At 46.4% G+C, this 16,123-nt stretch overlaps 2 protein-coding genes across 5 annotated transcripts in view; one reads left to right on the forward strand and one right to left on the reverse strand.

The window, feature by feature from the left end:
- Window positions 1-2,793: 2,793 nt before the first annotated feature.
- Window positions 2,794-12,941, reverse strand: HCCS (holocytochrome c synthase). 3 transcript variants are annotated; one of them, XM_078064883.1, is made up of 7 exons: window positions 12,797-12,940; window positions 12,095-12,238; window positions 9,651-9,802; window positions 7,007-7,155; window positions 6,078-6,197; window positions 3,607-3,693; window positions 2,794-3,066 (listed from the first exon to the last, which is right to left on the reverse strand). In XM_078064883.1, the coding sequence occupies exons 2-7, from the start codon at window positions 12,204-12,206 to the stop codon at window positions 2,868-2,870; spliced, it is 819 nt and encodes a 272-aa protein (XP_077921009.1). In that variant the 5' UTR covers window positions 12,207-12,238; window positions 12,797-12,940; the 3' UTR covers window positions 2,794-2,867. The 3 variants fall into 3 exon arrangements, with proteins under 3 accessions (XP_077921009.1, XP_077921010.1, XP_077921011.1); XM_078064884.1 differs by having other exon boundaries at window positions 12,769-12,906; XM_078064885.1 differs by having other exon boundaries at window positions 2,975-3,311; window positions 12,797-12,941.
- A 21-nt stretch (window positions 12,942-12,962) lies between these two features.
- Window positions 12,963-16,123, forward strand: part of MID1 (midline 1) — a 587,779-nt gene continuing 584,618 nt past the window's right edge. For both annotated transcript variants that reach the window (XM_078064878.1, XM_078064879.1), the window contains exon 1: window positions 12,963-13,347. The gene's annotated coding sequence lies outside the window, so the exon portion shown is untranslated. The remainder of the gene's footprint in view (window positions 13,348-16,123) is intronic.

The raw sequence follows: 16,123 nt of genomic DNA on the forward strand, positions 1-16,123 counted from the left end.
AGACGCCCTGCTGAGCAGGGAGCTCAATGCGGGACTCAATCCCGGGACTCCAGGATCATGACCTGAGCCGAAGGCAGTCGCTTAACCGACTGAGCCACCCAGGCACCCTTGATGAGAGCTTTTTAGATCCACTCTTTTAGCAACTTTCAAATATTCATCACGTGACATCCTTATGACTTATTTTATAACTGAGACTTGTACCTCTTGACCCCCTTCACAAATTTCACCCCCCACCCCCGCCATGTTTGGCAACGACTAATCTATTCTTTGTACCTATGAGCTCGGTTTTTTGTTTTTTTTTTTCAGATTCCACATATAAGTGAGATCATACGCTATTTGTCTTTCTCTTATTTCACTTAGCATAAAGCCCTCAGGGTCCATCCATGTTGTCACAAATGGCAAGATTTCCTTCTTTTTTACGGCTGAGTGATAGTCTACTGTATATCTATACTATATTTTCTGTATTCATTCATCTGTTGGTGGACACTTAGGTTGTTTCCATGTCTTGGCTATTGCAAATAATGCAGTGAACATGGGGGCACGTGTACCTTTTGGAGGACGTGCGTTCGTCACCGCACGTGGCCTTAAGCCTGTGAAGACACAAATGGTCCACAGTACAAGTCCCATAGTCACTGTAGAGGGGAGGCATGAAGTGTGCATCTCTTCACTTTAGCTAGGAAGGAGTAACTCTGGTAGAGAATGAACTAAATTGGTAACTATACATCCAATATATATTAAAAAATACTTAAGTGAACTTGCACCCCCTAGATTACCACAGGCTGTTTTTAAATTAGGATTCTTGGACTTACCATTTCATTTACAGACTGTCCCTCAAAAGACTGAGTACCTCGCTGGTCAGGGCTGCCCTTTTTGCATTTCCTATTCCCGGGACGATGCAGAGGGCACAGCTCCCTAGACACAGGGAACTGCTAGGAATGCTCCAGTTTCATCTACGAGCCCAGTTCCAACCCCACCTTGTTCCCTAATACTTGGCCTTAGGACAGGAGTCTGTTCTGATTCTGAATAGGGCTAACACTGTAGAGAGAAGACTTAGCCTAAAACCCCAGAGAACAGCCACAATGAATTTCAAGTTCTAAATGAAGCCTCCTCTCAGAGGAGGGGAGTACTGACCCCTGGACATGAATGAGCAAGTACGATCTAGCCCCAAAAGAGCTCTGAAACCCAGTAGGCTGTTGTCTTTTCCAGGAGTGGTGGAAGGTGGAATGACGTTGACCTTGTCCTCAGCTCTGCTTGACGGTTTACTACAGGGGTGGTTTTTCTCAAGAACTAGTACAGCTTTTCGGGGGGGAGGGGGAACCCCTGCCTAGGGCTCAATTTTCAGTTTCCAGTTACACCACTTTGTTTCCCATAATGATGCCTTATCCTACACTTACTCAGTAGCACTGAGGACCAAAAAAAATATGCCAACAGTAATTCTTTTTCTCAGTAGCTTAAAACGTGAGTAACAGAGGGGAAAACGGCTGCTAGCAGGGAGACTACAGCATCACTTCTGGAAAGGTTCTGTCTGCAGAAATAATTGCGACATGGGAAGTGACTCTTAAAATCCAAACCTGGGAACTATCAGCTTTATTTTATTTTAAAATATACAAATATTTTGACACGTAGAAGATTTTCAAGTTGTTGGATTTTGAAAACACCACACAAAACCAACACAACAAAGAAATCGATTATCAAATGAATCACTCCAGACTGCCAGTTCCTTCGACGAACTTAACGCCAGACTCCAGGGAAATCAAAAGAATATTATCAACATTTTAAGAAAACCCCCAACAATCATTTGTAACATGCTGCTGTAGGTAGAACAACCAGTTTATGAATCACTGGTAGAAAGGATTTCAATGGCAAACTTTGAGCTCCCTGAAAAAAAAAAAAATCTGCACCGAGACAGTGAGTTGATGAAACATTCTGTATCTGGGAAAAATACTCTTCTTGTGAATCCTAACAACACTCAACAACATAGAATCGTGTTTCCGAGAGGGACCATCCTGGTGCTGCGATTTGCGCCAAGCCGTCAAGGTTCTGGTGAGGCCAGCTGGAGGGAGGGCTTCAGGCAGGAGGAGAAGCGGGACTCAGGGGTGGCATAAACTGTCAAATGCCACAGGCAATGAGACGTGCTTGCTGGGAGCAGAGGTACGTAGCAGGATAGTGGGAATTAAAATAAGAATCTTTTAAAAAGTGAAAACATAGATTCCAATGCGCGTGCATCATCAAACCATGGGGGAGTTGAAACTATTCTAGAACAAGGTCCAGCCTGAGAAATTCTCACAAGTGAGAATCTGGAGCCAAGATGCGCCTTCATTTTGCTGAGTGCATTGCCAGCGGGGGGCTCTGCGTTTCCTTAAGGGCGCGCTGCTCTTGTAGGAACAGTGAGACGCTGGGAACTTTTTCAAAAGCAGAACCACTTATAAATAGTATTAGTTCAAGCATCTGGCCAGCTAAAAGCTCCTCAGCAGAACACGGGCTTTCAGGTCTACGTCTCAAGTATTCCTGAGAAACAGTAAGGAGAAAAGCAGCTCTCTTCACACGACAAGAAACATTCTTTTTCAGACGCTGTTCACTTTTCTAGATTAAATACATAGGCAATACTGCAGCTGAAGGAAAAACCAAGGGAGCGCTTCCCACTTAGGCCAAATGGGAAGGAAACCTCCAACTACCTGTTATAGACTGCGCAAGGTAAAAACCAAAGAACGCGGCACAGGGCACCCTTACTACGGGACGTGAAAGGCGTCCTCACCCACTTGCCATTCCCATTACATCATGAGAGCAATTCAGTTTGGGGAAAATAGTTTAATGTATTGCTTGGAAAAAAAATAGTTTCTATTTTCCCATCTCTAACAAAGCAGCAGTTAGGAAGTCCAGCGCCACCACGCGACCTTCATTCTGTCCCACACCGCCGAGAGCGAATCCAAGGCGGGCCGGACGTCCAGGATGGTGAACTGGTAGTCCTGGTTGACCTCCCCGCCGTCGTAGTAGTCGATGACGTACCTGACTTCCGTCCCACAACGGTTGATGATCCAGTCGTGCCTGTCGAAAGGCAACTCGTACCTGAAACGAAAACATGTTTGCGAGCATGAAAACGCCTGCTCTCGGGGTCGAAGATCTAACCGGGAGGCGAGGCTCGAAGAACCCGTCTACTGTGCTGAAGACGGTGCCGCAGAGCCGTGATGAGCCCAGGTCAGACGACGGCTCATTTGCCCGCAAGGCAACATGGTCAACAGGAAAGAGACCAGGCCAGGGAGGTCGGCTGAGATGCTGCAGAGCTCCAAGGGCGACCTAAGAGTCGGTCTAGGCTGGAAGAAAAGAGGGGGACGCTAAGTGCCCAGATGCAGAGAGACCACGGGAGGAGGAAGAGGACAGTTCCGAAAACACAGAAGACAACTCAACTCAGGGCTACGATAATCAGACAGCGAACAACACACGAAACCCGAAAACGTCTGCCCACCAACAGGCCAACTTGAGGGAGAGGGAGAAATCTCCAGCTGAATACTGATAACATTTTGGAAGATGGCACTGAGTGCTTGGCTTGGGTGCCAAGGGAAAGTGGACGCTGACCTGAGGAACATACATTTCTGCACTGCCACTCACCCCATCCAGGAACGAATTCTTGCCCTTGGTGAATACTCTTTCGCTTTACCTCCGAACCGGATCAATGATGGACCACAAGGACACTCCCTAGAAATTTCCAAATAAGAAAAGCCTATTAAAATATTTTCCTTCCGTTGAGAAACGTGATGTTGCAGTTTCTCAACAACACACATTTTTCTGTATGCATTTTACATAATTTCACGTTTATGAAGTGAGAGAACTTTCAAAACAATTCAAAGAAATATCCCTATTTGGTAAAAATATTGCTCTGTATTTCTGGCTCAAGGACGCTGCACCACCTCCACTACATTCCGAATACCGCAGTCTTGCCAGGAGTCAGGAAGGGGACGCTCCACTTGCTGGGGGGGATACAGGTATATTCTCAGGGGGAAAAAAAAAAGAAATGTTAACTATTGGGCATTCCACTCGACTTTCACACCCTGCGGCAGGGTTTTTTTTTTTTAAACAAATAAAAGAAAATCCTCCACTCTTCTTTCATTTGAAACCAATGAACAAGCCTTTTTGAAGAAAAATGCTGGAAGAATCCCTAAGAACAAATGAAATTAGTGCTGGACCAGTTCCTTAGGTAAGTAAATACGGGAGGCCCCCTATTTTGTTAGCTGCTGTCGCTGTTAGGAGGGGCTTCAGCCTTGCTGAGCCTAACGATGTGGGAGGGAGAGAACAAGCCCCCGTGTGACCGAGCCCCACGTGAGGCCCCTCGGCCTTACTTCCTGCTTTATCGACTATTCACTAGCAGCTCTTCTCAAGAGGGTCACTGGCGAAGAAGTATACTCAACCCAGGCAAGCTTTCCCCTGGAGGCTGTAGCAGGTGTCTTTAAAAGGCCGAGCTAATTTTGAGGGACCCTGGAAAATGACTAGAAGGGGGGCTGAAACCAACAAAGTGGAATCTCCTTGTGTGTCTTCTCTCTGCTCCAACGTCCCACTACACGTAGTTAGCAGGTGGCTTTCGCTCCAGCACACGTTCAGACACTTGCGGCTCACTTCACTAGCGAGCTGGGAGGGGGACAGAGCTGAGTCCTGCTGGCCTCGGGTTACCGAGAAGGGAATCCTGGTTGCTGCGCCATTCCCTCCTCACACGGACCCCTCCCAGGCCTGGTGCCCGCCCAGGACACCCAGGGAGTGCTACTAATGAACCTCAGAGTCCAAATACTAAAAAAAAAAAAGAACATCTTAACAAAATCATTCAGTGGACTTTAGCCAAGAAGTTAATTTTATCATGAATTTATTTTTATTTTTTTTTAAGACTTTATTTATTTGAGAGCGAGGGAGCATAGAAGCAGGGGGAGGAGTAGACTCCCTGCAGGGAGAGGAGCAGAGGGAGAGGGAGAAGCAGACTCCCTGCTGAGCAGGGAGCCCGATGTGGGGCTTGATCCTGGGACTCCAGGATCATGACCTGAGCCGAAGGCAGACGCTTAACCGACTGAGCCACCCCAGGCGATCCTATCATGAATTTCAAATGTAATCTGCCCGTGATGATACAATCTGGCTTTTTGTGCTGACATTCCCCACCCCTACCCTTCTCAAAGTGGACTCCTCAAACCAGTAGCATCTGTGTTGTTCTGGAAATGCCAAGTCTGGGCCTCACCCCAGATCTACTGATTCAGAAACCCTGGGGGTGGGGGCCCAGCACTCTGTTTTAGTAAACCCGTAGGCAATGCCGACGCAGCTCAAGTATGAGGACCACTGCTCGAACTGACTGATGGTCCATCACTGCCAACACACTCGACTGCAGTCACCTATTCTCTCCGAGAAAAAGGCCCACGTGCTAAGACAACCCTCAGTGTTTAGTCCTAATGGGGATTCAATGCTAAGGGAACAGAACCGCTTTTCTCATCAGCTTTGGGGCAGAGAGCATTGTACCATCTCCCATCCCACATGCTGTGCCTTCAATGGAAAGCGGCATTCCTCCCACTGAGAGGTGGCGTCTACGGCCCCTCCCCTTGAACCTGGGCAGACTTGTGGGACGGCTGAGGCCAGGTCAGCAAGGGAGATGCAACTTCCCTGGAGCTTTCTGGAATTCTAGCTCTGGGAACCCAGCCATCACAGCAGCCACAATGCGAGGCTGCGGGGAGGTGTCCTGGCTGACAGGCGGCATCAATCACCAGACGAGTCAACGGTCCAGCCTTCAGAGAGTTCCAGCCCACGGCTGTCAAGCCATCCCTGCTCAGAACCTGGCCGAGGCTCTGTTCGCTGGGAGCAGAGACGAGCCATCCCTGCTCCGTCCTCTCCGCACTTGGGACCCACCGACTCCATAAGCCTAACAAAATGCCTGCCACTTCACACAGCTGCGTGGGAGCGGTCTATCACACACTAGTCACTGACGCAGGCCCGCCACCAAAAATGTTGTATTAGATAACACGCTGTTGGAATAAAAGGTTCAAACTCTAGAAAGCAGGGATAATAAGAAAGATGCTGGAAGGATGGCTGTTAATGATCTCAGACATACTTACGCAGCATGAAGGGCTTCCCACTTCAAAATCTCCTTCCAGGCTTGCTCGTTGTTCTGATTGTGAATCCTGATGATATTATACATGTCTCTCTGACTAATATCATCATCCTTCCACTTCCACCTAGGAAAGAACGTCCGCTAAAACACGATAAACCTTACTGAGGATTCTGTGCAATCAATCCACATATCCATTTCACCTAGTGACCAAGAACCACTTACACACATATCAAAGGACCATAAGGTGACACTTTTTCAGTCAGTACCACTGATTAATGACTCCCCAACTTTGTTTAAGTATTTTACATAATAGTATTTTTAAAAACTACTAATGGCGATGATGCATTAACCTTATGTGTCAACTTGACTAGGCCATGGGGGGGGCAGATATTTGGGCAAACGCTATTCTGGGTGTGTCTGTGAGAGTGTTTTGGATGAGAATAACATTTAAATGGGTAAAACAGAGTGCTCTCCCTAACGTGGGTGGGCCTCATCTTATCAGCTGAAGGTCTAAATAAAACAAGAGGAATGAGCCTCCTGCAAATAAGAGGGAAGTCTTCCTGCCTGATTGCCTTTGAACTGGGACACTGGTTTTTTCCTGCCTTTGGACTGGAGTGAAAACATCAGTTCTTCCTGGGTCTCCAGCCTGCAGACCATGGGACTTCTCAGCTTCCATAATCACGTGAGTCAATTCCTTATAATAAATCTCTTTCTATGTATAAAAACACATCCTGTTAGTTCCGTTTCTCTGGAGAATCCCGACTAATACACTGGCCTTGCATTTAAATTCTTTTAAGTCTGAAAAATCAGTTGAATGTTATATACTGATTAGCTTACAAAAACTTACTGTATGGGGATGAAAACCTCTTTAACATTTAATTCTTAAATGAATTTGATGAGCAAATTTATACTCTCAGTAATATGCTCACTCACCCTTTCCGTAACATTGCATTCCAAAACATCTGCTCGGAAGGATAAACCCACTTTTTCTCCGAATCTGCTCTCGGAATGGATGACTCCTCTCTCACAGTAGACAGTGCAAACGGCTGATCGGGGGCTGGCATCTGATTAGGTGGTGGCATCTAAGTAAATTAAGCGGATTTTTTTAAATGTTGGAAACAGGACATAAAGTAGAAACAAACAATAATAATGACTTTCTGGAAAGCAATGCATCACACACAAGGTAGAGGTTCCCTATTATGCCAGTGACGGCAGAAGTTCAGCTCTCCCAGATAATTTGGCTGTTTTGAAGAGTCAGAGTTCCAAAGTTTTTCCTTCTTGTTGAAGTTCTCACAAATGGTAAATACACACTGCGGTTAACATTCTCTGTCTCTTTCTCCCCAAGGATTAAGAAGTAAAAACTAATATCACGACTGTAGACGTTTCTAAAAACCTTTCTATGACAAGCTTTTCAAAAATGACTGTTCACTCTTCTGAGGAAAAATCTCATAAAATATAGGTACACCACCACTTTCTTTTAAAATATTCTTGGGGCACCTGGGTGGCTCAGTCATTAGGCATCTGCCTTTGGCTCGGGTCATGGTCCCAGGGTCCTGGGATCGAGCCCCGCATCGGGCTCCCCGCTCGGCGGGAAGCCTGCTTCTCCCTCTCCCACTCCCCCTGCTTGTGTTCCCTCTCTTGCTGTGTCTCTCTCTGTCAAATAAATAAAATCTTTAAAAAAAATATTCTTTACTTTTAGGATCTTGCCGATGCTTTCAGTCTCCGGACTGAATACATTATAGAGTAGCGACACCACAAGACTCCTTGCTCGCACACACAAGGGGCAGCAACAGTGTTGTGCAAACGCCTTCCCTGGACCAGCGTCCTCACCCCAGGCACTGCTGCCATTTGGGGCTGGGCGACTTTCGGTGATGGGGGTCTGTTCTGAGCACTGTAGGATTTTTAGCAACCTCCCTGGTCTCTACCCAACAGTACCCCTCCTCCCAAGTTGTGACAACCAGTGCCCTCCCAGGGGCAAAATCACACCTGGTTGAGAACCCCTGGCCTAGAACTTCTTCTGTGTTGCAAGTATGAAGGATCTTCTAGCAGATGCACATTTATCACTAAGTCACGATATGGCCCCCCCGGCCAGAATGACGGCAGCGGGAGAACCGGGTATGCCAGGCACCACACCGAGCATTTTACCTGCACCGTCACCACAGGGGGCTGAAGGACACATGTCAGAGGGAGCTGGGATTCAGTTTGGGACCTGCTGCTTCCTAGCTGAGTGATGTGGGGCAAACTGCGTGCTCGCCCGTTCTCGGTGGCTTCAGCTCTAAAGATGCGGACGAGGGTTACTGGAGGGTGTATGGTGCTTAGCACAAGGGCTACAGATGTCACCAGAAGAAATGCTGGCTGTTATTAATATTCTTGCTACAGGTAACAATCCCATGGGTAAGAGTCTAGGTCTGTGGGGTTCCAAAAGGCCCATGTTCTGACCCACTAGGCTATTAAAGATTATCTAGACCAGTAGTCTTATGGGGGCACTTTTAGAAATATCTGGAGACACGTTAGGTTGTTGTGACTGAGAAGAGGGTGCTCCTGGCATTTGGCAGGTGAAGACCAGGGATGCTGCTAATACCCTACAAAGCACAGGACAGTGCCCTACTGCAAGGAACTGTCCGGCCTCAAACGTCAACGGTGCTGCCCTGATCTTGTCCACCTTCTTCCTCAACACACCAGTCTCCTTATAGCTTGGCAGGGTCATTACTGAGTGTTGAGGCTGAATGTTTGTGTCCCTCAAATTTACTGAATCTGCCAGCACCTTCCAATAGGACTTCTCAGCCTCTGGAACTTTGAGAAAGAAACGTCTGCTGTTTACAAACCACCCAGTTCATGGTACTGTTATAAATGTTATGTTATATAACATACACATATACACACACACACACACAGCCCACACACACCCCTTCGCTTCCAGACTAAATATTTCTAAGTCCTTCAAATGTTAGCCAGTGTTTCTAAATACTTCTGATAACCCTGGCCTTCTAAGAAGCCTATTCTGGCCTTCCAGAGTACAGATCTGAGTCTGTCCGTCTCTGCATTAAAATGTGATTTCAAACAGGAAACCTCCATTTCCTACACTATCACAAAATGTGGTGAGGCCATGCTTGTCTTGTCCTTGCTTTCTCAGTGGCATCCCACTGGTGGCCGCCACATGATGCTGTGCCACACCAGCGACTCACACAGGCTGGTACCCGGCTGTGCTGGAAAACAGAGCCCTAATCAGGCATCATGCCTATGAGGTTTCCCAAGACCAGAAATACCTTTACCAATTCCAGCTGCACTCCTAATGGGATTTCCCGCCTTCCACTATCTCTAAAGGAAATATTCCTTTGGTGTGGCTTCTTTCCAGTCAGCCTACTCTGGCACTTCAAGATCAGTGTTCCCTTTATCAGGCACTCTCTGAAACTACAATTAGCGATGTATTCAGGATTTTCAATGTCTATGGAATATCAGACTTTTTTATTTTAAAAGGAAAGGAGAATTAATCCTAGCAGTCAGCAGTCTGTCTTGGGAGTTCATGAAAGCATCTCGGCAGAAAATGTTCCAGGAAGAGGGGCCGGGTGTGAATTACCAGATTAGAAGGATCTAGGTTCTCCTTATTCTCAGCCACAGCGCCCGTAACAGGACATTCCACGTACTCATACGCACGATCTTGGTGGGCGGGCACAGAGTTCATTTTGTTCTCACAAGTTGGGTTAGATGGCTCTGTGCTCACGGGACAGCCTGAAATAAATCAAGTAAAAAAGTGTCACCACAAAGGCAGGACATCTGGCTCTCTCAATCCCGGCCCAAAAGAGCTGTATTTCTGACCAGTGATCACCATCAAAGGCAAAGCCAGGTTTCTATGGTTCCAAGCTGCCAAGGGCTAGGCTAGCTAACATTGTAATATCCTATACACCAGGAGAAGGTTCTACAAATTTACTTTCCCCTTGAAAGAGAAATGGGTACCCATTCCCTTACTGTGTCATGCCCCCAGCAAAAATAAACAAAATCTCAACATCTGCAAAAGAATGTATTGTGCATTCCATGGTTTTAGAGATGGGCTAGTAGGTACCTGCGTGGGTTCCCAGCAGCGAGCTGTCGCAGAGGAACCTAAGCAGAGGCCCAGCCATGTTTTACCGGGTCTCCCTGACTTTCAATTCAGATTCCAGACAAGGCCCAGCCCTGATCAGGACACAGGATGCCAGGCTTACTGACGCCTTCTCTCAGGTACTGGAGACAGAAGATGGAAATGAGCAGAGGAGCCTTCAAAAAGGCTCCTGGAGAAAAGTCTGAATGCCCCTCTGCTTGTGCTTTGCTCCAGGACAGAAACAAGGCACAGAAAACTACCCCTTGATGGGGTTCTATTCCCCATCAGTTGATAGCAAGCATTTAGCAAGAAAAGGCACATATTAAAAAAAATGTTCCATAGTCCACATAGGATCCAGATGCCACTTAAGAGGGAAGGTCTGAACCTACAAGAGCAGCAGCAGAAGGGGCAGCTGATGTCCAAGAGTCCAGGGTGCTACTGGAAGCAAGTGTGGAGATTGAGAAGCTGGTCTTACACTGCAGAGAGGGGGCAGGCACGGGGAGAGCCATGGCCCAGGAAGACAGCTGCCCAAGTAAGGGACCCTTGTGTTAGGGAGCAGCAGTAACACCAAGAATATGCTGGATGCCCGACACACCAAAGACAAGTTTCCTTTCACTTCCTTTCCCCCGTTTCTCCTTGCAGACTCTCATTCCCTAGGACCCTTTACTGTCCACTTGAGGGGTGAAGGGAGACTTGCTCTACCACCTTTCCGCTCCCATTCAGAGTGCCAATCTCTCCTGGGTCACTGATCCCAGCTGGGTGTCAGAAAATACTGTTATATTTCCCATATAACCAGGAGCCCCTTTAGTTGCCTACAAATATCCACATTCTTTACTTATGCAAACAAATCTGACTGACGACTCTTCTGGATACACAGTAAATGAAATCAAACCATATTCAGGGCTCTATGATCTACCTGGGGACACTCAGAGTAGGAACACATCAGCTCTGTCCAACTGTCTCCATTCTTCCCATACAGAGAAACCCTGGAAGAGCACTGGGTCTGTCCTTGTCCAAGGTCACAGAGTTTTTGCTGGCTTTGCCACTTATTAGCTGTATGGCTTTTAAGTTTCCTGAATAAAAAATAGGGAGAAAACCTACCACACAGGACTACGAGGATGAGAATGTATACTCCATCAGGCAAAGGATTTTTGTTCTATACGTTGCTCTTCTCTCAGTGAAAAAACAAAACCCACCAGTGCTTGGCACAGACTGGGCAGTGAGTAAATTCTTGCTGAATGACCAAGGGAATCAAAGAGTACAATGCAAGGAAGTGTTTTTCAGGTCATACTTTTATATAAACAATCTAAAGCAAATGTAGACCATCCATTCTCACCTCTGCACCCAAGGAAAGAACAGCAAGGCCATAAGCGATGACTTACTTTTACAAAGATGAATAATGCAACAGATGTAAAGTTGCCTTGACAGATAAAGACCGGTCTAGACCAAGGTTTCTCAACCTTAGCACTCTTGACATTTGGGGCCAGGAGATTTTTTGTTGCACAGGTGTACTGTGCACTGCAGGATGTTTACCAGAACTCCTGGCTTCTACTCACTGGATGCAACACCTCCTCTCAGTTTTGACCAACAAAAATGTTTCCAGACATTGCCAAATGTTACCCCCCCGGAGGAGGAATGGGGGTGGCCACCCAGGTTGAGAAACGCTAACTGCAAACTTTGAGGGGTAAGGGCTAATGTATGGAGCCATCACTCCACTCTCATGCACTATCTTAATTGTCACAATAGCCCTGTGAAATATTATATCCTCATCTTTCAGATGACAGGTTGCGACTTAGAAAAGTAACTTGTCTACAGTCACATACCTTGTAAGTAGCACCATAAGGACAGAACTCACTTTGCCCCACTAGCGTGTTATGCTGCCTCTTCCTCAAAATCCTTCTGAGAACTCTCTTTTGTTTTTATTTTCTAGACAAAGGGTCAATTACCTTTCATTTTCCCTTCATGAATGGGACATCCTGAAGGCGGGGATGCTGTCTGATGATCTGAAGCATCTGAGGTCTGAACAGCAACAGCAGGGGTAGATGCAGACAAACCCATGGTTGGAACCGCCTTGCTGAATGCAAACAATTCTAAACTCAAACGTGCCAAAGCAAAAAGACAGATTAATGCCTATGCCTGGACTCCGACCACTCCCTTGGTCTTCTTAATCTGCCCAACCCTTGTTCTTCCTCCTTGTCATTCTGATGTAAATCTACAGGGCAGGGTATCCACTTCGAGGGATAGCTTTAATGTATTAACCCCTTTGGGAAATACTAGTGTGAAATGTACAGCACGCCACCCTTTAGGGGCACGTTTCTAAGATGTGCGGATTTTGGGGGTGAGGTGAAGGGGGTCCCTGAGAAACTACGTCACGGAGAGGGAGTGTAGGTCTGGGTAACAGGGAGCCCTAAACGTGGTGACCCAGAGGGGAGTCCAGACTAAACCCTCACACCCGGGCTTAGAAAAGGATTGGGAATCAGGGCAGGGTACAGCGCAGAAAAGGGATTCGAGGAAGGAAGGAGGGAAGGAAAGGACCTCCGAGAGGGGAACGCGGCCAAAGTCGTCTTCATACGGCCCCTCCGCGGCCCACCTGCTCCAGTCCCGGGACCCCAAAACCCACCGGCCTCAGCCAGCCTGCTACTCCGCACCTGACTCCTGTCCCAAGCCGCTCCGAGGAGCCGGCCCCGCCTCTAACCGCCAACCCGCGGCCGCCTTCTCCTCCTTCGGTCACCGCTATCGTCGCGGTCACCGCGGGCGCCCTAGCGCACCGCTACTTCCTTTTCCGAAGGCGGGACTTCCGGGAGCGCAGGAGGCGGGGCGCGGGCTGAAGAGGTAGGGCTTCCGTCGAGCACGAAGAAGCGGGCCCGCCCCCTCCCGCCTCGACCTATAAGTGCGAGCGCCGGTTCCCCCGGCCCCGCCCCTCCAAGCCAGCGCGGGCAGGGAGAGTTTAGGCTGAGCCAGAGACTTCCATAGAACGAGGCTCTGTACTATAGCTCCTTTAAAACGCAGAAGGGTTGCTTTACAGGTGTTAGTTTTAAAGTTCCTATCTCTTAAATTGTATCTCATCAGTTTTAATTATAGTAATGACTCAAAAACATCAGCGGGTGTCCAGAACTGCGGCCGACTCTGGAGATCCCAAAATGAACAAATCAAGGTTCCGGCTCCCAAGGCCTTCTTAGCTGGGTGTGTGGACTTGAAGGTCTGTATTTTCACTTACCTCTAACAGAAATTTAGTATTTTTTCCACCAGGAATGCAGGCAACAAATCCTAGTAGTGTCAGCAGTATGTGGCACTAATAGAAACCACAGAAATTGTCACAAATGATGGTTGTTTCTGTCTTAAAATACTATTCATCACTACTTTGAAATTAAGATAATTTTATCCTGTTACTTAAAAGTGTTACTAAGAAGCATATGCCTTTCTGTATCACTGTGATGGACTGTGAAGCATGCCCAGGTGGCCCTTCAGGGCCCGGCCGGCCATCTCCAGGGTGCTGGGGGCTGTTAGCTGCTGACACCCTGGGCTGAGTCTCTCTCCAGGAATTGCCCTCTGCCAAAGAGAACTGCCTCAGGCAAAATCACATCCCCTCCCTGGGGGCAGGCTGCTGCCTCCAAGTGGCCTCTGCAAGGGTACATAAACCCCAGGCTCTCACCTCCAGGAGGTCACCTCAGAAGGGCCATCCCAGTGTCAGTGGCTGAGGCTTCCACTGTGACTGCATCACAGTTCAACTTCTCCCTTTGCCCAGACCTCCCGTCGCTCTCTCATTGCTGTTCATGAGAGCACTCCAATGCACACTGCTTGGAGTCTCAGCCATTTTAATAAGTTTAATTGTTGATTATTATTTAGATTTGGTGAAGTTGATCAGATCAGGAAACAGCTACCATTGAATGAACAGTTTATTATACTCACAGATCCCAAGAGGGGGGTTATAATCACACGGTGGGGTGCCACATGCAGAAGCGCTGGAGTCCTTCGTGAGCCAGGGGGGTCAGGGGGAAGGAACAGGTGAGGCAGGCTCTGGAGCAGGTGTACCGCGGATAGTGGCTCAGAGAATGAGAGCCCAGCAAGGGAGGTGGTTGGCGAATGTGGACCTAGCTGCTCAAAAAAGGGAACTGACCAAACTGGATCAAGACAGCATTTTAAAATCTATGTTATATCAGTGTATATTTCCTGGGGAACCTGACCTTTAATGATCAAAATCTGTTTTTCTAAAATATGTGGATAACTTCTTTTTAATATAATTGATTTCTTTAGTGATTTCTTGTATTTTGTTTTATGTTCGTAAAAATATTATTCTGAGAAGATACTTACAGACTTCACCACAATCCACAGGGGTGTATGGCACAAGAAGGCCCAAAACCTCTGGTAATTGGAGAGACAGGCAAGCAAACAGATAACCATATTGTTACATCTCAGTACATGTATTTGCAGACCATTGGAGACAAAAGGGAAGAAGTGAGTGTTTCAAGGGTCACGTGCCGAAAGTGGATAGGAAGGAAAGAAGTAACAAGGATGCTTTATAAAGAAGGAGCTACCAAACAGGGCATTAAAGGAGAGCTATAGGTGGGTAGGGAGACTGGGGGGGACACTTTCAACCTCAATTCCCACTCTCCCCAGGCAAAGACTAACTGCTCTTTACCTCTTTCTTCTACTTTTCCTTCCATGTGCCAAACAACGTGCTAACACAAACACATGTGTCCCTCCCCTGTGCCAATAGTTACATGGTTTTGGATACATCACAGTTTAGTATTTAGATTATTGTGACTGTTTGTTATGACCAAACATGATTTTTTTTCTCGTACAACTTTTTCAATAGAATTTAATACTTGCCTTTTCCCCCTTTGTCTAGATTTTTAGGTTATCCCTAAGCTTCCTGTCTGCATTGTAAATCTCCTCCCAATGCATTTAAATATGTCAACTAATGTATATGTTTCCCTTTTTTCCCTTGAGCCCTCTCTCACAGATAAGCACCTCACCTCTGCCACTGCCCAATTCTAAAATGTTTGGAAGTGATTTCTGCTAGTCATCTTCTTGGCACTTCCTTTCAACCTTTTCCTATCCTGTGTTGGATCTCTGGTTCTTGGATACCCTGTATTCTTCTTTGCATTGTTTTGGGAGCACATCCGTTTTTGAGGTCTTGAAAACCAGAAACTATCTGTGGTATACCCTCCCATGTGATTGGTAGTTTGGATATATAATCCTAGGTTTAGAAACATTTCTCTCAGAATTATTAAGCAGTTGCTTCATTGTCTTTTAGTTTCCATTGTTGATGTTGAAAAGTCAAGTGTCATTTCTTTTTTTCGCTCAACAATATTTTTAACTTCTCTTTCTTTTAGTGGCCTGAAAAGATGTGTGCTGATATAGACCTCTTTGCTTTCATTGGCTTGGTACCTGATGGGACCAGTCATTCTGGAAACCCATAACCTTCACATTGGGGATATTTTCTTGTATTATTAATTTTCTTGATAACTTGCTCCACTCCCTCTTTCTTCCTTGTCTCTTTTAAGGAACCTCTATTCCTCATATGTTGGATTCCTAGACTGATTCTCTAATTTTCTTATGTATTATTCTATCACTTTTTCATCTTGTTTTATTTTTTATAAGATTTAAAAAATTTCCCAAACATTTTATTAGTTTATTTCTGTTATCATGTTTGAAATTTCCAAGATATGTGTGCATATATATTTGTATGTATGTTGTATTTGTGTGTGCATGTGTACGTGTACAAGTGTGTGTGTGAGAGTATATGTGTGTATTGTGTATGTGTGTACGTCTGCCTGTACAAGGCAGTGCATGTGGGTTTGCCAATCTGTGGTAATGTGATATGAACTCCTGCTGTCAGCCACAAGGGTTTAGCAGAGAAGAAAAATTGAAGGGCTTTTGTAATTACAAACTGAATTTATGACTGGTTCTTGTAAAATAAGTCTCCTTTCCAAACCTACAGTTGCTTATGTTTACAAAGTGCTGCTTTTGTA

The sequence above is a fragment of the Halichoerus grypus genome, chromosome X, assembly GCF_964656455.1.
Source record: "Halichoerus grypus chromosome X, mHalGry1.hap1.1, whole genome shotgun sequence".
In the NCBI taxonomy this organism is placed as follows: domain Eukaryota; kingdom Metazoa; phylum Chordata; class Mammalia; order Carnivora; family Phocidae; genus Halichoerus; species Halichoerus grypus.

What these genes read in the sequence shown, in the direction of transcription:
- HCCS (XM_078064883.1), bottom strand. Translation starts at nt 12,206, where the DNA reads ATGGGTTTGTCTGCATCTACCCCTGCTGTTGCTGTTCAGACCTCAGAT. An exon ending in ACCTAGATCCTTCTAATCTG is followed by an intron (nt 7,156 to 9,650) that starts GTAATTCACACC and finishes TAATTTACTTAG; the next exon opens with ATGCCACCACCTAATCAGAT. An exon ending in AGAATTCGTTCCTGGATGGG is followed by an intron (nt 3,067 to 3,606) that starts GTGAGTGGCAGT and finishes TTTTCGTTTCAG; the next exon opens with GTACGAGTTGCCTTTCGACA.